This window comes from Oncorhynchus nerka, linkage group LG6 (genome assembly GCF_034236695.1).
Source record: "Oncorhynchus nerka isolate Pitt River linkage group LG6, Oner_Uvic_2.0, whole genome shotgun sequence".
Classification (NCBI taxonomy): domain Eukaryota; kingdom Metazoa; phylum Chordata; class Actinopteri; order Salmoniformes; family Salmonidae; genus Oncorhynchus; species Oncorhynchus nerka.
Window position 1 is genome coordinate 30225231 of NC_088401.1, and position 22226 is coordinate 30247456.

The window sequence follows — 22226 nt, forward strand, 5'->3', positions numbered from 1 at the left end:
ATCAAAACCAAAAATGTGTAACCAAGGAAAGCGCAATAAAAACTTCAGTAAACAAGAGCTTTAAGTGATGGTGGAGGAAATAGCAGCCAGGAAATGGTTGCTGTTGGGGAGACTTGATAACTGCAGAGACCAAAAAGAGAGGATGGGCGAGAGTGACCGAGTCTGTCTCTGCCATCAGGGGTATGGCAAGGGACAGTGATGCAGTAAAAAAGAAGTGTTCCGACATTAAGTCGGTTGCTAAGAAGAAGGGAGCTGAGAGACCATTTATGTGCACCAGCTGAAGGAGAAGGTGTCATCCATCATAGAGATGGTGGTAGAGGGACTGCGTGACCGTTACATTCGTTAGCTAGCTAACGTGTAAAGAAAGACATTATAGCCAACATTTTTTATTTGATTTATTTCACCTTTATTTAACCAGGTAGGCAAGTTGAGAACAAGTTCTCATGTACAATTGCGACCTGGCCAAGATAAAGCAAAGCAGTTCGACACATACAACAACACAGAGTTACACATGGAGTAAAACAAACATACAGTATAAACAAGTCTATATACGATGTGAGCAAATGAGGAGACAAGGGAGGTAAAGGCAAAAAAAGGCCATGGTGGCAAAGTAAATACAATATAGCAAGTAAAACACTGGAATGGTAGATTTGCAATGGAAGAATGTGCAAAGTAGAAATAAAAATAATGGGGTGCAAAGGAGCAAAATAAATAAATAAATAAAATACAGTAGGGAAAGAGGTAGTCGTTTGGGCTAAATTATAGGTGGGCTATGTACAGGTGCAGTAATCTGTGAGCTGCTCTGACAGCTGGTGCTTAAAGCTAGTGAGGGAGATAAGTGTTTCCAGTTTCAGAGATTTTTGTAGTTCGTTCCAGTCATTGGCAGCAGAGAACTGGAAGGAGAGGCGGCCAAAGAAAGAATTGGTTTTGGGGGTGACTAGAGATATACCTGCTGGAGCATGTGCTACAGGTGGGAGATGCTATGGTGACCAGCGAGCTGAGATAAGGGGGGACTTTACCTAGCAGGGTCTTGTAGATGACATGGAGCCAGTGGGTTTGGCGACGAGTATGAAGCGAGGGCCAGCCAACGAGAGCGTACAGGTCGCAATGGTGGGTAGTATATGGGGCTTTGGTGACAAAACGGATTGCACTGTGATAGACTGCATCAACGTTAACATCGTTTGCTAAGTTCTTCTTTGCAAATTGACGAGATAGTGCCAGCTATTTAACACTTAAGAGTATTGTAATATATTGTTAATATCTAGCTAGCCAGATAATGCGTGTTCAATTTGTATTATTGCTGTATTTAAATATCCTGAAGCCAACTGTTTCTGTGGCGCAAGAAAACATGAATGGTTACAAAAGTACCCATTCGTCTCAAGAAAAGGGTTAAGCTGTCCTAAAGTTAAGTACATTTCAAAAGAAGAAATCCTAAAGCATTATTTTCAAGAATACCATTTCTTCTGAACTTTTTTCTTAGGAAGAAACGTAGGTAAAACTTTAAGAACATTTCTAACAACTTTATTGAGGAAAAGCAACTTTGCTTAACTTTCTTCTTAAGTCCGAAGATAAGGGAAAAAAATGCCAGTTAAGAAATGTATTCTTAAAGTTTTGTTAATCCGGCCCCTGGACCCCAGGGAGAGTAGTTGCGGCTTTCACAACAGATAATGGGGATATTAATAAGATACAAAAAATACCATAGGAAGTCCCACCCAATTGACTAGTCCATGCTAAAAACAAACTTTGGGGGCAAGTTTGCCCTCTATCCAATTCTACTGTGTAGAATGTGAAGGTGTTGCCAAAATAGCTTAAAGGGAAATACTACTGTTTTATCAGATGGTCTTACCTGGCAAGTCATTTTTAAAGGATGGAACTAGAAAGTTCATTCTGGAACTGATGCCTGTAATTAATCTGTATAAACGCTGATGTCACCCCTGTAAATGACTAGTCACAGTATCCACTATGCTTATATCATCAGGTACTTTATTTGTAAGCATATTAAAGTAGAAATAAGTCATATTACAACACAAGCTAGGTTTCCACTCAATTGGCGACAGATTTTCATGCAAATATTCTAATATTAGCATTTTCTCACCAGAGATGTTTCCATCAAATTTACTTGTTGCCGATAAAAGGCTGTGGGTGATGACATAGTGCACATAAATACAACTTTTGCAGTTAAATTCCTGCATGTACCAAATGAAAAATACAAGTAAAATGGGTTTCCATTGCATTTTCAACTCTACTGATGATTTTGCCACAAAATATGTTGCGTTATAGAGCGAATGTGCCCACTGTGGTATCTACTGTAGCCAACCGCTCGAAGATACAGTGGGGGTATAGCCTACATGAGATTATTATTTATATATTTTATTTGTCAAAAAGCAGCCAAGCATCGATCATCATGTCAGAATAAGACCCTGGATGTTGATTAGAAAGGAGCATCAAGTTCATCACCTCGCACTTTCACCTCCCTGAATTGAATAAACTTCAATGCTTTCCCCGAGTCATAGTGGGAGGACCAGACAGCATGTCATGTTGTGACTCCAAGTTTCGATATGATGTTGTCCCCCATGATGAAACCGAGAAGGGGACAGTGGATCGGTCTCCATCCATTTGTCCATCTGAACGTTAGTCGCACACGACCACTGGCCCAATTTCGACAAAACTTGGGTGAATAATGCGTCCTGCGATAGAGTTCCAGCATTTACAAAATTACACTGATTGGCCCAAGGCAGAAGCTATAATAATTAACTGAAATGTGGAAGAGGCGAAGTGAGAGGGATAACTGGGCACAAAATGTGTCTTCTCCTGCAGGTGGTGTTTTTTCTTTGGCCCATGACATAGAGTACAAGGAGTGGATTAGCTAGAGACTGCAGCGGTCAACATCCAGGGCTGCCTGCTGGCCCGGGCAACATCTGCCAAGCTCACCGGGCCAGTTAATCAAGCTTTCATTTAGCAAGACCCGATGAAAAGTTTGATATGTGCCCTAGCCAACCACACAAAGGCACGATGGATTCATTTTCCCAGGTTGACACAGACATGCTCAGGAAAGTGATATCACAACTTAAGCCATGAGCTGGCCTGGCAACATCTGCCTTCTCGATCCTATTCCACCACCTTCAAAATAGTTTTTAATTGCATATCTAAAGTACAATCTATTGTTAATCAATTGTTTTCATTTTTGAAAAAATCCAAATCTGGTTTTCGTGCCCACCACAGCACAGAGACAGCCTTGGTTAACGTGGTAAATTATCATAGAGCCAACACAGATGCCAATCACCTCTGTGCTTGTACTCTTATATTTAAGTGCATAAGTGAATTTCTTGCATAGCAGTCAGTGCAAACTTGTAGCATATTCAAAGTTTAAAAAGCTTTCTAAAGTTTGTAATTTCCACTTTAAAATGTCAGACTTGATTTGTCCTAACGTAAAATGCAGCAACCCCAACAAAAAACATCCACATTTACTGTTGCTGCAGGACTATCTTCCCGCTATAACAAACTGCCTCAAATTAAGATCCTACATTTTTATTTGTATTTATTTAACCTTTATTTAACTAGGCAAGTCAGTTAAGAACAAATTCTTATTTAGAATGACGGCCTACCCCGGCCAAACTCTAACCCGGACGACGCTGGGCCAATTGTGCGCACGGCCCTATGGAACAACCAATCACGGCCAGTTGTGAAATGCCTAGAATTGAACCAGGGTCTGTAGTAACTCATTTAGCACTGAGATGCAGTGCCTTAGACCGCTGCGACCCTCGGGAGTTACATCTGTACTTTACTTGCATAAAAAGGTTGAATTGAAACCTGGTAACCCACAAGAAACATGCATTTCAATGCAAAATGGCAAGGACAAAGATAACAGTCGCTCATTCCAACAGAGTAGGAGTGTACCACAGGCTAAGTTCAGTTCTTGTGATTGGACTCTATACACTACCGTTCAAAAGTTTGGGGTCACTTAAAAATGTCCTTGTCTTTGAAAGAAAAGCAATTTTTTTGTCCATTAAAATAACATCAAATTGATCAGAAATACAGTAAAGACATTGTTAATATTGTAAATTACTATTGTAGCTGGAAACGGCTGATTTTGTATGGAATTTCTTCATAGGCGTACAGAGGCCCATTATCAGCAACCATCACTCCTGTGTTCCATTGGCACGTTGTGTTAGCTAATCCAAGTTCATAATTTTAAAAGGCTAATTGATCATTAGAAAACCCTTTTGCAATTACGTTAGCACAGCTGAAAACTGTGGTGCTGATTAAAGAATTAATAAAACTGGCCTTCTTTAGACTAGTTGAGTATCTGGAGCATCAGCATTTGTGGCTTCGATTACAGGCTCAAAATGGCCAGAAACAAAGAACTCTCTTCTGAAACTAGCCAGTCTATTCTTGTTCTGAGAAATGAAGGATATTCCATGCGAGAAATTGCTAAGAAACTGAAGATCTTGTACAACGCTGTGTTCTACTCCCTTCACAGAACAGTGAAAACTGGCTCTAACCAGAATATAAAGAGGAGTGGGAGGCCCCGGTGCACAACTGAGCAAGAGGACAAGTACATTAGAGTGTCTAGTTTGAGAAACAGGCGCCTCACAAGTCCTCAACTGGCAGCTTCAATAAATAGTACCCGCAAAACACCAGTCTCAACATCAACAGAGAAGAGGCAACTCAGGGATGCTGGCCTTCTAGGCAGAGTTGCAATGAAAAAGCCATATCTAAGACTGACCAATTAAAAGAAAACAGATTAAGATGGGCAAAAGAACACAGACACAGGACAGAGGAATTGTAAAAACACATGGTCCTGGTCTTCAATGGTCTTCCTTCTGGCCCTTGTACAAATGGAGCTGGAGAGAGAAAGTGGAATTGTGAGTGAAACATTACATCAGACTTGAGCAAGAATCTAATATCAGTGCTTTAAAATATTAGAGAATAGGTGAGAGGGAGGGGGAGAAATAGAGAGAGAGAGAGAGAGAGACAGACAACCAAAGACACAGAACAAACATAACAGGTAGTGGAGGTTGTGGGGTAGCTGGTCATACCGTTCTGCGGTCCAGCACATCTTGAAGCATATAGCGGATTCTGGGGGAGGTCCTCCTTCTCTCCTGTATCAGATTAATCTGGGTGTAGTGTTCATCCATTCTGGGCTGTGGAAGTATAGACCGGCTAAGTGAATGCTATTGACTTACAAACAGACGCACATCAATAAATCCATACAGACAGACAGACCTGGTTCTTCTCAGAGTCCAAGTCTTTGCCAATGGTGAAGAGTATTCTGCACAGACCCTCTAGCGAATCATCATCTCCATCCTTTATTAGCTTTACGATGCAGTAGTCTATGAGGCCCTCGGTCATCATCTTCAACTTGAACAAATGGCAGATGAATGTGATGTTGCATAGCAACTCCCGCTGCCCCTCTGCCTTAGCCTCCTCCAGCTCCTCCCTCAGTCGCTGACGGTCCTCCTCCTGGAAGGAAATCAGGATGTCTGTTCAGCCTGCCTTGTACTAATACAAATTGCATTGGTCTAAACAAGGTACAGGTGTTACAATGATCAGTTGAAGGGAATACTTTAAATGTAATATCAATGTAAAGTTAATCAATTACAATTGTTTATAAAATAATAAGGTATTATGAAGAGAAATAAAGTTGATGTAATGTGGATTTTGACATCTCAAAGATGAAATGTTGCTGTATGAGGTGCTACCTCAGTGGTGGTGTCGAGTTCCCTCTGCTTTTCTTTTAAGATCTTTCTATTATCCTTCTCAAAGCCCTTCTGGCATTGGTTCAGCAGCAGCTTGTGGAAATTTACTGTCACTCCAGGTGTTTTGAGCTGAAAGGGCAGGATATGTAGGAGACAAAAACTCATTAACGGGTTATCCGATTATGGAGCGAGAGAGACAGAGTTAGATTTGAATTAGTTCGGATTAGATTCTGAACATTGACCACTATTACATTACTGTATTGGATACTTATTTGGTAGATATACAGTCACTAGTGAAGGTCTACACCCCTTGCACACAGTCTTCACATTTTTGCTGCCTTCAAATAACAGAAGGGTTCAAAATCTGGATTTCTTCCTACAGATCTACACAAACTACTTCACATTTTCAAAATGAAAGACAAATGAATAAAAATTGTAATGTGAAGAATTGCATATGTCTTTACACCGCAGTTAGCCCACTACTTGGTGGAAGCACCTTTTGCAGCCATTACAGCCGTGAATCATTTTGAATAAGATTCTACAAACATTACATAACTCTTAGGGCATTGTTTTTAGTCAAAATTGCTTAAGCTCAGTAAATTTGGTTGAGAATCATTGATGGACAGCAATATTCAAATCTTGTCTATATATTTTTCACGCAGATTTAAGTCAGGGGGTTGATACTGTACCACTCAGAAACACTCAATACCTATTGGAATGCCATTGGTGTGTTTTTTGCATTAAAATGTGCTTAACTGTCCCACTAAAAGGGCACTCTGTCCCAAGGTTAAGTTTGTAGAAGACTATGGCGGGTTTTCCTTAAACCTTTCAAATGCATTTAGATCTTGACAAACTCCCCAGTTGCTGCCGGTGACAAGCACACCCATAACATGTTGCCACCACAATACTTGAAAATGTTGACTCCAATGCTTCCCACAGTTGTGTCATGTTGGCTGGATGTCCATTGGGTGGTGGACTATTCTCAATACACAGGAAACAGTTGAGCGTGAAAAACCCAGCAGTGTTGCAGTTCTTGACACATTCAAACCGGTGCGCCTGGCACCTACTACCTACTACCATATCCCGTTCAAAAGAATTTAAATGTTTTGTCTCACATACACAATTCACATCTCAATTGTCTCAAGGCTTAAAAATCCTTCCCTCTCCTTCATCTACACTGATTGAAGTGGATTTAACAAGTACATCAATAACGGATTGTAGCTTTTACCAGCTCAGTCTGTCATGGAAAAAGTGTTCCTAATGTTTTGTACACTCAGTGTATGTTGCCCTAAGAGCTGGTAAAATTGTATTAAAAACAATAAAACAGCTGTTGGTGACAGGCAAACACAAATACACACATGGAGACTTGTACAGATGCATACGTACCCCCTTGAGTTGGTTGCACACCTTTGCATAGACCTCAGCGCTGGTAGGGTGTAAGATGACCCTCTCATATATAGAGTCAATGATGCTCTGGAGTTTGTCCTCTGTGTCAATGGTGAATGCACTCACTACCTTCATTGACTGATAGAAGTTCTTGGGAGTCAGGCTGGTCAGGATGTTATCCATTTGTTCATACATTTCCTCTGTCTTCACTGTCTCTAGGTCCACAAGGTCCTGCTTCAAGTAATAAGTTAAGGGGGCAGAAGAGGGAGTAAGCAGAGTTAAATAATAAAGGGGCAGCATCACCAACAGATATTATCTCCATCGTTATTCAACCAGGAGCGTATTACACATGTACATATTAATCTGACCAGATCTTACCAAGTCCTTTTCTTCCACTGCCTGTCTGCTAGTGCTAAGAGAACTGATAGCTGAGGGAGAAGAGAGAGAGAAAATGAAAACAAGAAGAAAGAGGTTGTAGTATGTCAGTCCTGTATGTTAGGTCCTTCACTTTATGCCAGTAATTGTGCTGTGATGGTACTACCCAACTAGCACATTTGGTTCCTTGGAAGTTGTGGGAACTTACATTTTTGGTTTCCCATTAGTTCTGGAAACGAAGTCATAAGTTTCCTGACTGGTAAAACTGAACGTTTTTTAAATTCTCCACACTTCTCCCAAAGTATTGAATGGAAGTGAAAACGTAGCCTGTTCAGGGAACGTATATAAATGTTTCAAGGAGGTTCTGAGAGCGTTTTACTATGTTTCCCTGAAAGTTTTCCTGGGAGGTGGTATAAACATTCTGAGAACTAAAATTATAGGTCATTAAATAACGTTCTGAGAATGTTTCAACACTGCTAATTTCATTTAACTGATTTTAATTCCAAGCATAGATAGGACACATGGACATTATTTTGCTTAAGCTTTAATCATGCAAACACATTTTTAATTGTGGTATGACGTCAGTGAGACTTGAACCTATGATCTTGGAATTAGTCCACAGTGCCACCACGACGGAGCTATCACACCATGTTTTTTTTACTCACACAAAACTGTTCATTTTAGTTTATTTAAACAGACCACACTTCAAAGGGAACAAGCACTCATCAAAATCAGGTGTGGCCAATTAGTGGGTGCGGCCAACACACATGAACACACTTATTAACAAGATAGGAAATATATGTTTTTAAATAAAATTCTTAGAAACTTTTTTAAATGTTACTAATGTTTTGTGTTTTTTTTATAGAAAGTTTTCTTAATGTTCTGAGAACATGACTTGAAATAGAACATTGAGGAAACCTGTAGAAAACTTTATCATGAAGTACTGAAATTCCCACAGAAAACGTTGTTTCTTAAAACATTCTCTGAACAATTTGAGAACATTATTTGAAATAGAACCATGAGGAAACCTGTAGGAAATGTTAAGATGAAGTACTGAAATTCTCACCAAAGAAACACATGGTTTTCAGAACATTATGTGCTAGTTGGGTAATCTGCACCATTCCCAGAAGGTGGTGGGAAGGTTGTATGCAAACTAACCATAGGACAGCCATGCTCTCACCAAGATCTAAGAAACACATGGTTCTCAGAACGTTGTGCTAGCTGGGTACTTACTGTATGGTCCCAGACTTTCTTCAACTGTTGAAAGAAATAGAGAAAAAAAAGTGTTCATGTATGAAGGAATTTGGCTTGTGGACAGAAATAGTAGGCCTTGGGTTGCAAAAATCCCAGTAATTTAACCAATATTCTCAGGTTGGCAGATTCCCTGTAGAAGGAAGGAATAAGCAGGGAATCTAAATTCCTCTAACCAGGATTTCTGGAGAATCTGGGCATGTTGGGAAACATTTTGCAGACCTAAAATAAGCACCTGATTTAGAAAACTCCACAAATTGCAACTTGGAGGAATCTTCAAATTGCTGTTGCATTTCAGAGGCACATGTCCTCACTTCTTCAAAAGCCTCAGTGATGCTGGGCAATTTCTACAAACAGACAAGGAAACATGCAGGACATCAGATATACCACAAACCCATTTCACCGCAACATGGTAAAAGTCAACATATAAGGTGTTCATATAAATAGTTATATGTAGTGAGCAGAGATAGAAGTTTGCTATATTATTGTTTAAATATATATTTATAATACCTTTTCAAAAAAGTTCATCAAAAACAGATCAAAACAATGAACTAAAGGTTCACAAGATATTAATTTGTGAATGATGTCAATTTCTCCCAGTTACATTCGAATAAAGGATTTTGGAGTCTTAAGGTATATGTATATCAAGCTTTCCATATTAAAGATATCTTGGATTATCATTTTGGGGCTTCTACTTTATACCAGTTCCTGGTAATGGCTTTTTTACTTGGTGCCTTTAACAAGTATTTGTGACTGCCCATCACATTCTCTGGGACAAAATAAATGGGTGTGGTTGGCATCTACATAGCCACACAGCTGCCAGCATGGCTGTTGTATAGTTAGCTGTTGACTTTTGATTCTAGGTGTGATAAAAAAAAACGACTTGTTTCTCCAACATAACTCTCCATGTTCTTGAGTTTGAAGAAGTACAGTGCATTCAGACCCCTTTCTTTTTCTACATTTTGTTACATTATAGCTTTATTCTAAAATTGATTAAATTAATAACAAATCTTCAATCTACACACAATACCCCATAATGACAAGGCAAAAACAGGTTTAAATGTTTCTTAGCAAATATTCAGACCCTTTGCTATGAGTCGAAATTGAGCTCAGGTGTATCCTGTTTCCATTGATCAACCTTGAGATGTTTGTAAAACTTCATTAGGGTCCACCTTTGGTGAAATCAATTGATTGGACATGATTTGAAAATGGACACACCTGTCTATATAAGGTCCCACAGTTGACTGTGCATGTCAGAGAAAAAAACCAAGCCATGAGGTCGAAGGAAATATTCATAAAGCTCCGAGACAGGATTGTGTCGGGGAAAGAATACAAAAAAGAATTCTGCAGCATTGAAGGTCCCCAAGAACACAGTGGCCTTCATCATTCTTAAATGGAAGAAGTTAGGAACCACCAAGACTCTTCCTAGAGCTGGCCGCCTGGCCAAACTGACCAATCGGGAGAGAAGGGCCTTGGTCAGGGAGGTGACCAAGAACCCGATGGTCACTGACAGAGCTCCAGAGTTACTCTGTGGAGATGAGAGCATTCCAGAAGGACAACCATCTCTGCACTAATCAGGCCTTTATGGTAGAGTGGCCAGACTGAAGCCACTTCTCAGTAAAAGGCACGATAGCCCACTTGGAGTTTGTCAAAAGGCACCTAAAGGACTCTCAGACCATGCGAAACAAGAGATTCTCAGAGGCAGGGACTGGGAGACTAGTCAGAACCGAGGGAAAGATGAACAGAGCAAAGTACAGAGATCCTTGATGAAAACCTGCTCCAGAGCGCTCAGGACCTCAGACTGGGGTGAAGGTTAAACTTCCAACAGGACAACAACCCTAAGCACACAGCCAAGACAACGCATGAGTGGCTTCGGGACATGAACCCGATCTAACATCAAAGGAGAGACCTGACAATAGCTGTGCAGTGACGCTCCCCATCCAGCCTGACAGAGCTTGAGAGGGTCTTTAGAGAAGAATGGGAGAAACTCCCCAAATACAGGTGGGTCAAGCTTGTAGCGTCATACCCAAGAAGACTCGAGGCCGTAATCGCTGCTACAGGTGCCTCAACAAAGTACTGAGTAATGGGTCTGAATAGTTATGTAAATGTGATCTGTTTTTTAAGTTGAATCCATTTGCAAAAATGCCTAAAAATCTGTTTTTGCTTTGTCATTATGGGGTATTGTGTGTAGATTGATGAGGGAAAAAAACAGTAATCAATTTTAGTATAAGGCTGTAAATGTAACAAAATGTGGAAAGTCAAGGGGCCTGAATACTTTTTGAATGCACTGCATGTTGGGTACTGCATATATTGTCCCAGTCTTCCTCTGAGATGTCTATATTCAGTTCCTTTTCCCATGTTGCTTTAATATAACGAGTTGAGTCTATCAGGCCATGACACATTGAAGAGGTTGTCTTCGACATTGCCTGTTGATATGCATTTCGAATCACATGGATAGTCATACGTGGTATGACTTTCTCTTTTTCAAAATAGTCCATTAACTGTAAGTATCTGAAGAAATCTTGGTTTTCCATCCCACATTTCTCCTTGGAATGAAAACAGCGTTCTCCATCCTCTACAATGGCACACAATGCTGTCATGCCTCTCTCAGCACATTCCTTAAATGTTTTATCGTAGATACCTGGTTTAAATTTTGAATCAAACACAAACCATTTCAACATTCTGATTTCCTTTTCCAGGTTGTGTTCTACAATCCAAAACAAGAGGTCTAGTGTAAATGATGATATAGGGTTAAGTATTCCTGCATTCCCAAATGGGTCTTTATCCCCAGCTGAAGTTGTCTATAGTATAAGTGCTGAATGATATTGACTGACCAATACAGAGGAAATAAATACCTTTGTTCAAAACTGATCCAAACATTTCCCCTTATAAATGTTCAAACTTTACACACTTCAAAATGTGCTTGTAAACATCTGTAGCATTTTATTTGAGCGCTATTGATTTTACCTGTAGGAAATGGGGGTAGACCTCTATGTGTGGAAGCTGTCTACCCTCTGTTTCGGTTCTCTTCAGCTCATCAAGCTCCTGCTCCAGTGTCTGTAAGAGTCCCTCAGCCTCACTCACCATCTCCTTCTCTTTAGCTTGGATCACCTCTCTCACCTCTGAGCACCTTGTCTCAATCAGCTTGGTGAAGAACCTCTCATTGTCCTCTATTGTAGCCTGTGATAAGCACTATCAAAAGACAGAGAGAGAAAGAGGCATCTTGTTGAGACATTTGGTTCAGAAACTTTGGTAAGCATTGTCTGCGTGCCGAATACTCAGCACTTCCCCCAAAGTATTGACTTGCATACTCCCCGTCATGATTGATGGGCTGCGGGGATAGCTGACGTTTTACGGGTTCCTGACAAATACTGCTAATTTGTGTTTTTTAATGCTGATCTTAACTTTTTGTTACATAATGTCTCCGCCATAATGTCTTCTGATCGAAAATGGCTTCTGGACATCAGAGCATCGATCACTAACCTCAATTTGGATGAAGATTTCTACTTCAACGAGTCAGCAGCTCTAGACGTTCTTCTTACTTTGTACCAGGCCCTAATCCCTGGGACTTGAAAGAGGAAGCAGCGGCTACAAAGAGACAGGCGAGGCGGCATGCTAATGAGATTACGTCGGCGAACAAATAGACGGCCATTTCCCTCTGTTCTGATGGTGAATGTGCAGTCACTGGAGAACAAACTGGATGAACTCCGTTCGAGACTATCCTTTCAACGAGACCTAAAGAACTGTAATATCCTATGTTTCTCAGAGTCTTGGCTGAAGAAGGTCATGGACAAGAGATATCTCGTGGGTTTCTCCATGCATCGTCTAGACAGGACGGCAGCCTCGGGTAAGACTAGGGGATGGAGGTGTGTCTCTTTGTTAATAGCAGCTGGTGCGTGATCTCTATTCTTTAGCAAGTCTCTAGTTTTTACTCCTCTAAGTTGTATACCTCGCAGCTGTCTATTTACCACCACAAACCAATGCTGGCACTAAGACTGCACTCAACAAGCTGTATAGAGCAATAAGCAAACAAAAAATGCACATCCAGAAGCAGTGCTTCTTGTGGTCAGTGATTTTTGTATTTATTATTGGTACTTTTTACCCCTTTTTCTCCCCAATTTCATATCATCAAATTGGTAGTTACAGTCTTGTCCCATCGCTGCAACACCCGTACGTACTCAGGATAGGCGACGGTCGAGAGCCATGCGTCCTCCGAAATATGACCCCGCCAAGCCACACTGCTTCTTGACACACTGCTCCCTTAACCTGGAAGCCAGCCACACCAATGTGTTGGAGGAAACACCGTACATCTGGCGACCGAAGTCAGTTTGCACATGCCCTGCCACCATAAGGAGTCGCTAGAGAGCGATGGGACAAGGGCATCCCATCCGGCCAAATCCTCCCCTATCCCAGATGGCGCTGGGCCAATTGTGCGGTGCCTCATGGGTCCCCCGGTCGCGGATGGTGATTTTAATGCAGGGAAACTGAAATCCGTTTCAGCTCACTTTTATCAACATTTCACCTGTGCAACTAGAGGTGACAAAAATCATCTTTGATCACCTTTACTCCACACACACAAGAAAATATAAGGCTCTCCCTCACCCTCCATTTAGCAAAACTGATCATAACTGCATCCTCCTGATTCCTGCTTACAAGCGAAAACGCAAAAAGGAAGTACCAGTGATGTGCTCAATACGGTAGTGGTCCGATGAAGTGGATGCTAAGCTACAGAACTGTTTTGCTAGTACATACTGGAATATGTTCCGGGATTTATCTGATAACATTGAGGTGTTTACCACATCGGTCACCAGCCTGACAGCACTTGAGTGGATCTGCAGAGAAGAATGGGAGAAACTCCCCACATACAGGTGTGCCAAGCTTGTAGCATGATACCCAAGAAGACTTGAGGCTGCAATCGCTTCCAAATGTGCTTCAACGAAGTACTGAGTAAAGGGTTTGATATTTCCAGTTTACTTTTTTATAAATTACCAAAAATGTTGTTTTTTTAAACGGTTTTTGCTTTGTCATTATCGGGTATTGTGTGTAGATTGATGAGTGGAAAAAACTCTCATCAATTTTAGAATAAGTTTGTAACGTAACAAAAAGTGGAAAATGTCAAGAGGTCTGAATACTTTCCGAATGCAATGCATGTTGGTTACCCAAAATAAATGCAAATAAAAAAAGCAAACACAATTGAGATTCACCCATAGACGAGCCCTAAAACAGCTCATCACACAGTGTGGGTGACTGCATACTTGGGAGTGTTTCTGAAAGTGGGCGTTGCAAAAGTAGTGTGTGGACCAACTGCGATGGGTCTAACATTAGTGCTCCACTATCCGTTAGACCAGCTTAATGTTTACATAGCAGGTGAAGAGAACTAACATAGCAGATTAGGAGAATTAAAGTGTCAGGTTGGGAGAATGAGGATAAGGTTAGGAAAAGGGTTAGGGTTAGCTAAAATGCGTGGCAGGTTAGAATAATTAACGTGGCAGGTTAGGAGAATGAGGTTAAGGTTAGGAACAGGTTTAGGCTTAGCTAAAATGCTACAGTTGTCAACAATAGACTCATCGTGCAGCCCAATCAGCCACGCAAAATGGTCTTGAGTGGCTACAAATCTGCCCAATTACATGATTCACTTTCCATACAACCACTTCTGTTGATCCTCCCACTTCTGTTGACACGACCAATTTCAGACACACTAAATGTGTGCAGTTATCAAGGACTTAATCAGTCAGCTAATATCGCACCTTTAGAGACTCCACTTCCTGTCTCAGTTTCTGTAGTTCCTCCTCTCTCTCCTGGATTATCTGTTGGCATGTCTTCAACTGCACATTCACCTTTTTCTGTGGACAAACATACAGATAGTTGTAATTGACATCACACAATGGATCAAACCACATCCCTTTATGATAGATACAGTACCAGTCAAAGGTTTGGACACACCTACTCATTCCAGTGTTTTTCTTAATTTTGACTATTTTCTAAAATGTAGAATAATAGTGAAGACATCAAAACTATGAAATAACATACATGGAATCATGTAGTAACCAAAAAAAAGTGTTAAACAAATCAAAATATATTTTATATTTGAGAATCTTCAAAAGTAGCCACCCTTTTGCCTTGATGATAGCTTTCTATACTTTTGGCATTCTCTCAACCAGCTTCATGAGGTAGTCATGAATGCATTTTCAAATAACAGCCTGCCACATATCTATGTACCTCTTATACTAAGCCTATAATGGTATCCCATCCACACCTTTTTGGTAGCCCCCCGAGCAGCAGCTGAGTCTTCAGCTTTCAGCTTATCATCATGATGAGGACATGTGTTCTCCTGTAGTGGTATAGATGTGCTGATCAGCTTCTGATTCTTCATGGCTAATGACTTATAGTGAGGACGCAAAACAGGTTCTGTGTCTCCAGGTCCCGTGTGTTTCTCAGCATCACTGTCAGCTTGCAGCCCGGTCTTCTCCATCTTTTCCACCAACTCACCAAGCTGGGCCGTTTCTTTCTGGAGAGAGAAATACACACACACACAAACAGAAACATTACATCACTCATCTAAAACATTACATTTTGGCAATGCAATAATCTGTAATATTATAGAATTGATAGAACTGTAATTCCTACAATTGATACATATAAACCACATAATATGGGTTTAATAGCATAGAACAAGAAAATGAAACAACTAAGAGGGTAGATATGGGTGTTTAAAGAGGTAGACAAATAAATGGTCATACCTTTCGGAGGTCCAGCACATCCTGCAGCATGCTTGTGATTCTGGGGGAGGTTGTCCTATTCTTCATAATCTTCACAATCATGTTGTAGTACTGATCCATTCTGGGCTGTGGAAGTATAGACAGGCCAAGTGAATGTAGTTGACTGATTTATAGATCTGAATCTATTGGATTGATCAATCCCAAAATGTGGAATAAAAATGCCATTCATTTTGCTGTCATGGATAAAAAATAAAATGTTTTTATTTTGTTCAAAAACAGACAGACGGATGGATGGATGGACAGACAAAATTCTGTACCCTGGCCTTCTTAAAGTCCAAGTCCTTGCCGATGGTGTAGAGTAATGTGCAGAGACCCTCCAGAGAGTTATCATCTTGGTTCTTCAGCAGCTGTACGATGACGTCGTGCATGACGTGCTCAGTCAGCATCTTCAACTTGAACAACTCACACATTAACTTGATATTGCCTAGCGACTGCCTCCGCTCCTCGGTCTTGGCCTCCTCCAGCTCCTCCCACACTCGCTGGCGCTCCTCCTCCTGGAAGGAATAAGGAAAGTTAACAAGTTAAACTATACAAATTGTTCCTAGTTAGATAACAAATCATGTTCCAATTATCAATTGAAGGGAATAGCACCACAATATGCACTGCTCAAAAAAATAAAGGGAACACTAAAATAACACATCCTAGATCTGAATGATTGAAATATTCTTATTAAATACTTTTTTCTTTACATAGTTGAATGTGCTGACAACAAAATCACACAAAAATTATCAATGGAAATCAAATTTATCAACCCATGGAGGTCTGGATTTGGAGTCACACTCAAAATGAAAGTGGAAAACCACACTACAGGCTGATCCAACTTTGATGTAATGTCCTTAAAACAAGTCAAAATGAGGCTCAGTAGTGTGTGTGGCCTCCACATGCCTGTATGACCTCCCTACAACGCCTGGGCATGCTCCTGATGAGGTGGTGGATGGTCTCCTGAGGGATCTCCTCCCAGACCTGGACTAAAGCATCCGCCAACCCAATTTGTAAGTCGCTCTGGATAAGAGCGTCTGCTAAATGACTTAAATGTAAATGTAAGTCCTGGACAGTCTGTGGTGCAATGTGGCGTTGGTGGATGGAGCGAGACATGATGTCCCAGATGTGCTCAATTGGATTCAGGTCTGGGGAACGGGCGGGCCAGTCCATAGCATCAATGCCTTCCTCTTGCAGGAACTGCTGACACACTCCAGCCACATGAGGTCTAGCATTGTCTTGCATTAGGAGGAACCCAGGGCCAACCGCACCAGCATATGGTCTCACAAGGGGTCTGAGGATCTCACCTCGGTACCTAATGGCAGTCAGGCTACCTCTGGCGAGCACATGGAGGGCTGTGCGGCCCCCCAAAGAAATGCCACCCCACACCATGACTGACCCACCGCCAAACCGGTCATGCTGGAGGATGTTGCAGGCAGCAGAACGTTCTCCACGGCGTCTCCAGACTGTCACGTCTTTCACATGTGCTCAGTGTGAACCTGCTTTCATCTGTGAAGAGCACAGGGCGCCAGTGGCGAATTTTCCAATCTTGGAATTCTCTGGCAAATGCCAAACGTCCTGCACGGTGTTGGGCTGTAAGCACCTGTGGACGTCGGACCCCCATGGAGTCTGTTTCTGACCGTTTGAGCAGACACATGCACATTTGTGGCCTGCTGGAGGTCATTTTGCAGGGCTCTGGCAGTGCTCCTCTTGCTCCTCCTTGCACAAAGGCGGAGGTAGCGGTCCTGGTTATCACCTGCAGAACCACTCCTTTATTGGGGGTGTCTTGCTAATTGCCTATAATTTCCACCTGTTGTCTATTCCATTTGCACAACAGCATGTGAAATGTATTGTCAATCAGTGTTGCTTCCTAAGTGGACAGTTTGATTTCACAGAAGTGTGATTGACTTGGAGTTACATTGTGTTGTTTAAGTGTTCCCTTTATTTTTTGGAGCAGTTTATTACCAATGCACAGTTAGGGCAACATAATCAATCGCACATCAAAGCATTAAAATCATACAGAGGAATGAATATAATTTAGATCAGATTAGAATATCTCAAAAAGATGTTTCAAAATGTTGGTCTATAATGTAGTCGACAGTCTCTGAAGGGATGGATGTGCTACCTTGGTGATGGCATCCACCATCTCCTGTTTTTGCCGGAAGATTTCGCAACTGTTTCTCGCCATGTTCTCAAAGTTTGCTTGGACTCGGTTCAGAAACAGGGTGCGGAAATTTACTGTCACTCCTGGTTTGGCAGCGGCGGGTACTCTAAGCTGAGGAGGAAGATATGCAGAAGGGAGAAAAAAAAACACAGGTTAAAAGCACAATATGTATGATTTCCTGCTGTTCTTGGTGTGTGGTCACTGGCATTTGACAAAAAAATAGCAATCACCTCTGAGAAACAGACAAAATAAAAACAGACGGAGAATTGTATAGACTTACCCCCATGAGGCAGCGGCAGACGTTGGCATAGGTCACAGACCTGGTAGGATGTGCCAGGGCCCTCTCATATATGAGGTGAATGATGCCCTTCAGTCTGGCCTCTGTGTTAATGGTGAACTCAGTAATTGCCAACATCGATTGCTGGAAGTTGTTTTGATTTACCCTATCCAGGATGTTATCCATTTGAGCATACAGTTCCTGTGTCTTCTCTGGCTCTGGATCCTGAAAATCCTCCTTCAAGTTATAAATTGGGGGACAGGTGAGGCAGTGACAGACATCAAAGTTAAAGAGGGTAAGGAGGTCAGAGAAACAATTAGGGGGCAGTGTGATATCACCAACAATTTAATCAGGAGGGAATCACTGAACACACATGTACCTACTGTGTACATATAAACTCTGGACTTACCAAGTTCTGTTTTTCCACAGCCTGTCCACTGGAAGAGGGAGCTGGTGACTGGGTTTCTTGTTTGCATGTCTTCTTGGTCCCACTCATCTTCTTCTGTGGACAAACACGCACTGGTATTGAGGCAATACTACCGTGGTATTACAACATACACTCTTCCTGAATGTTATATTGTGATAGATAGAAATGTGTCTTTGCCTTCTCTGGTAGATGGGAGGGGCCTGTGTAATTCACTGAACTCACATGACATGTATAAAGTACAATGTACATGTAGGACAATTTCATACTGTGAAACATTCAATGATACTCTATGTAGTTTAGTCACTGCAGACAGGAAAACGTTATTATCCATACCTTTTTCTTGTTAACCAGGTGCTGATTTCTCAGCATATGTTTGCTGAGTATTTCCTCAGTATATGACTGTTTCCAGATCCAGTGTCATCCGTTTGCAATCCAGTCTTCTTCCTTTTTTCAATTTCATCCAACTTGGTGTTTGTGTTTAGTACAGGTATTGGGGTGTAGGTCTCTCTGCACTGGAAGCATATCTGGTAAGGTTACTTTGGTCATCCTGATCCCAGTTACCAAAACATAATTTGCAATAACTCTGTACACAGGGAATTCTCACCGGATTCAGTAAACCCACAGATTAGACAACTTAATTTTTTCTGATTCAAAATATCAATAGTTTGAGCCACAGTAGTTGAGTCACTGCATGTTACTAACGTGCGATATTTCCGGTGTAGTCTTAATAAAACACGTCACTGTACTGCTACAGCGCGCAATTGTTGGTTTTGTTTCTTGTACTGCTAGCGTACCAAAATATAGACCACCGTCTGTACTTTCCAACGTCCGCAAATGACTCCTAGTGGTTAGAACAAACAACGAGGTGGGCGGAGCCAAACACGAGCTAGCGAGAGCCTATTGGCGCGTTCTAGCATATATTTGCGTATTTCCGTTAGTAAACGACTCTGAAGTGAACGTGTATAATAACTCAATTCGCACATGCACTCCTTCTAAAGAACATCATTTTAGAAACGTTGGCAACGTTTCTAAAATGTTTTTCTAAAAAATACATTTTCCACTCTGTTCGTAACATATTTTAGTTTTGGAAACAGTGAAAAAAGGAGGAACCCGTACACAGTTCCTGATAGTTTCACTGCTCTTTATTCAGCGTTTCGCTACACTCGCAATAACATCGGCTAACCATGTGTATTCGTCCGATTTGAGTTAACGTATCCGCCTCACGGCCTTCGTCAGAGCGTTTGTGAGTTTATTCTTCTTCTTCGTCTTCTATGAGGTTTAACGGTGGTTAGCATCCAATTTGTTGCATTACCGCCACCTACTAGACTGGAGTACAACTCCATTACATTTAATGTATTCCTACCTCATGCCATCATCAGGAAAAGATGGGACATCACCACTTAACACACCCTGTAACTCTTCTGCTGTCAAGTCTCGCACACTCAAATACTGCTATGCAGCTGCCACCACAACCTCAATTTTTTGAGACTTCCCATCCATCCCTACAGTACAATTAATAACCATTGCTATAAATGCTAAAAATCCCATTTTACTGAAACTTATATCACCTTTTGGCCTATCCCTCTGTACTGGTATATCTCTACTACTCTCACCACTCCTCCCCCTTAACCCATCTTCCTCTACTTTCTTCAATGCCTCAGTATATGACAACTTCTGCACTACTGTAACCCTGGAAACGGCAACCTGCTTCTCTCGCACGGGACATTTCTGATCCCCAGCTCCATAGGCACCCCTAGAATTAACACATTCCACTACTTTCCCCAATACTACACATTCCCTTGTCTCATGCCCTTCTGCACATTTATCACACCTTGGACCCTCCTTTATACACACTGCTGCCACATACCCATAAGCTTGACACCTGTAACATTTTAATGTATTCGGAACATGCGCTCATATATATCCTAACTTCACTCTGTCAGGGAAAGACTCAACTTCAAAACTCAAAAGAACAGACAAAGAATCTTCTGTTTCCCAACTCTCGCCACCCTGTCCACGTTGCATCAAATGACGAGCATCACATACACCGGAAATCTTTGCCCTCAGCTAGGCAACTTTTATATCTACTGCCACCCTGGTTAACACTCCCTTCATTGGTGCCCTTTTCTTGAGAACAAAACAATTCACTTTTCTTACCCCCATTCATTTGACTTTGAGCGCATTCTTCCTCTGCCCAACAGAAACACAAACAATTATCACAAGACCACTTCTAGTTACCCTCACCGATTCCACATGACCCAACACTTGTTTTCACCCACTGTGAAACCACATGGATCCCACATGAGTCCACTTTTTCCATAAACATCACTCCTACTGTCAGACTCTTCTTCATCCTGATCCTCAGTGCATACCTCGGTCTAACTTTACTGCAAATACCACCTCCTATACTTCACCTTAATTCACTTCCCTTTCTCCTCCTGTCTTCAGCTCCCTCTGCGTACACCTTCTACCATTCTTCTTTGACAAACCATCTTTTTTTCCATAATTTTTATCCGACTCAAGCTTACCCGCTTCTTCCCTCTCTCTCTTAGGGCTCTTCTCCCTCTCTTTTTCCCTCTAATCCTCCTCCGTTTTCCAAGTACACGTCTTCTTATGATAATACTGCTGCTCCATTCCTGACACCCATCTTGTGCTTGCTTTCTCTAGGCACTCCATTTTCCCTTTCTTTCTTTCTTTCTCGACACGTCATGACCCTCGACTCAATACTATCTCCTTTTGTACGTTTTTTAAAATTTAGCACCCTTATGTAGACCTAGCCCCACCCACATCCGTTCCACGCATCGAATGGGGTTGGAGTCGAAGGGAAAAAAATTGAAATTTACAACATAACATACATAGGCATTTCACCATTAAAGACCTTTAGGAAATAATGTCTGGAGGGTGAAAATCCCAAAACATTATCTTTTGCTCAGCGTATTAATTATATCACCTCACCTGTCTGATATCTTGACTTTCTCTATGCCACAAAATCTAAAGGTAGAAATTTAATGTTTTAGGACATTAATCCTCAGAAGGATTAGCCCCTATTTTTCAATTTCGCCTAAAATGACATACCCAAATCTAACTGCCTGTAGCTCAGGCACTGAGCTTCTTGGTACCATTTGAAAGAAAACGCTTTGAAGTTTATGGAAATGTGAAAGGGATGTAGTAAATATAACACAATAGATCTGGTAAAAGATAATACAAAGAAAAAAACAACCGTTCTTTTGTATTTTTTTGTATCATTATCTTTAAAATGCAGGAGAAATGCCATAATGTATTATTCCAGTCCAGATGCCATTTAGATTTTGGCCACTAGATGGCATCAGTGTATGGGCAAGGTTTTACACTGATCCAATGAACCATTGCTTTTCTCTTCAAAATTTTGTAGCAAAACTGCCCAAATGTGCCTAATATGTTTATTAATAACTTTTCATGTTAAAAATTGTGCACTCTCCTCAAACAATAGCATGGTATTCTTTCACTATAATAGCTACTGTAAATTGGACAGTGCAGTTAGATTAACAAGATTTAAGCTTTCTGACAATATCAGATATGTCTATGTCCAGAGAAATATTCTTACTTACAACCGTCCCATGGAAGGGACACCGATCCAAAAGAAGTTACTGCGACTGGATAATCCCTCTCGTTTCTTCTAATTGAACTTTTATGTTCACTGATTCTCTGTTTGAGAGAATGAAAGGTTTTACCTACAGTTGAAGTTGGAAGTTTACATAAACCTTCGCCAACTACATTTAAACTCAGTTTTCACAATTCCTGACATTTAATCCTAGTAAAAATTCCCTGTCTTAGGTCAGTTAGGATCACAAATTTATTTTAAGAATGTGAAATGTCAGAATAATAGTAGAGAGAATGATTTATTTCAGCT

At 41.1% G+C, this 22226-nt stretch overlaps 1 protein-coding gene across 7 annotated transcripts; it reads right to left on the minus strand.

Annotated features, from left to right (window-relative positions):
* Nucleotides 1-1966: 1966 nt before the first annotated feature.
* On the minus strand, nucleotides 1967-19585 carry LOC115130321 (RB1-inducible coiled-coil protein 1-like). 7 transcript variants are annotated; one of them, XM_029661342.2, is made up of 18 exons: nucleotides 19521-19585; nucleotides 18671-18849; nucleotides 18320-18412; nucleotides 17914-18147; nucleotides 17595-17744; nucleotides 15748-15984; nucleotides 15452-15556; nucleotides 14968-15219; nucleotides 14459-14554; nucleotides 11679-11903; nucleotides 8947-9058; nucleotides 8694-8717; nucleotides 7464-7513; nucleotides 7086-7319; nucleotides 5703-5828; nucleotides 5227-5463; nucleotides 5040-5144; nucleotides 1967-4844 (listed from the first exon to the last, which is right to left on the minus strand). In XM_029661342.2, exons 2-18 carry the CDS (start codon nucleotides 18704-18706, stop codon nucleotides 4809-4811), a joined length of 2352 nt encoding a protein of 783 aa, XP_029517202.1. In that variant the 5' UTR covers nucleotides 18707-18849; nucleotides 19521-19585; the 3' UTR covers nucleotides 1967-4808. The 7 variants fall into 7 exon arrangements, with proteins under 7 accessions (XP_029517202.1, XP_029517201.1, XP_029517203.1 ...); XM_029661341.2 differs by lacking the exon at nucleotides 19521-19585 and adding an exon at nucleotides 18942-19512; XM_029661343.2 differs by lacking the exon at nucleotides 19521-19585 and having other exon boundaries at nucleotides 18320-18409; nucleotides 18671-19512.
* Nucleotides 19586-22226: the final 2641 nt, after the last annotated feature.

Excerpts from the sequence above, each read along its gene's own strand:
- LOC115130321 (XM_029661342.2), bottom strand. The coding sequence starts at position 18,706 with ATGCTGAGAAATCAGCACCTGGTTAACAAGAAAAAG. Across the intron at positions 18,413-18,670 it reads ACCTGGTTAACAAGAAAAAG|AAGAAGATGAGTGGGACCAA; the intron begins GTATGGATAATA and ends GTTTGTCCACAG. Across the intron at positions 8,718-8,946 it reads TGTGGAGTTTTCTAAATCAG|TTGAAGAAAGTCTGGGACCA; the intron begins GTGCTTATTTTA and ends TTCTTTCAACAG.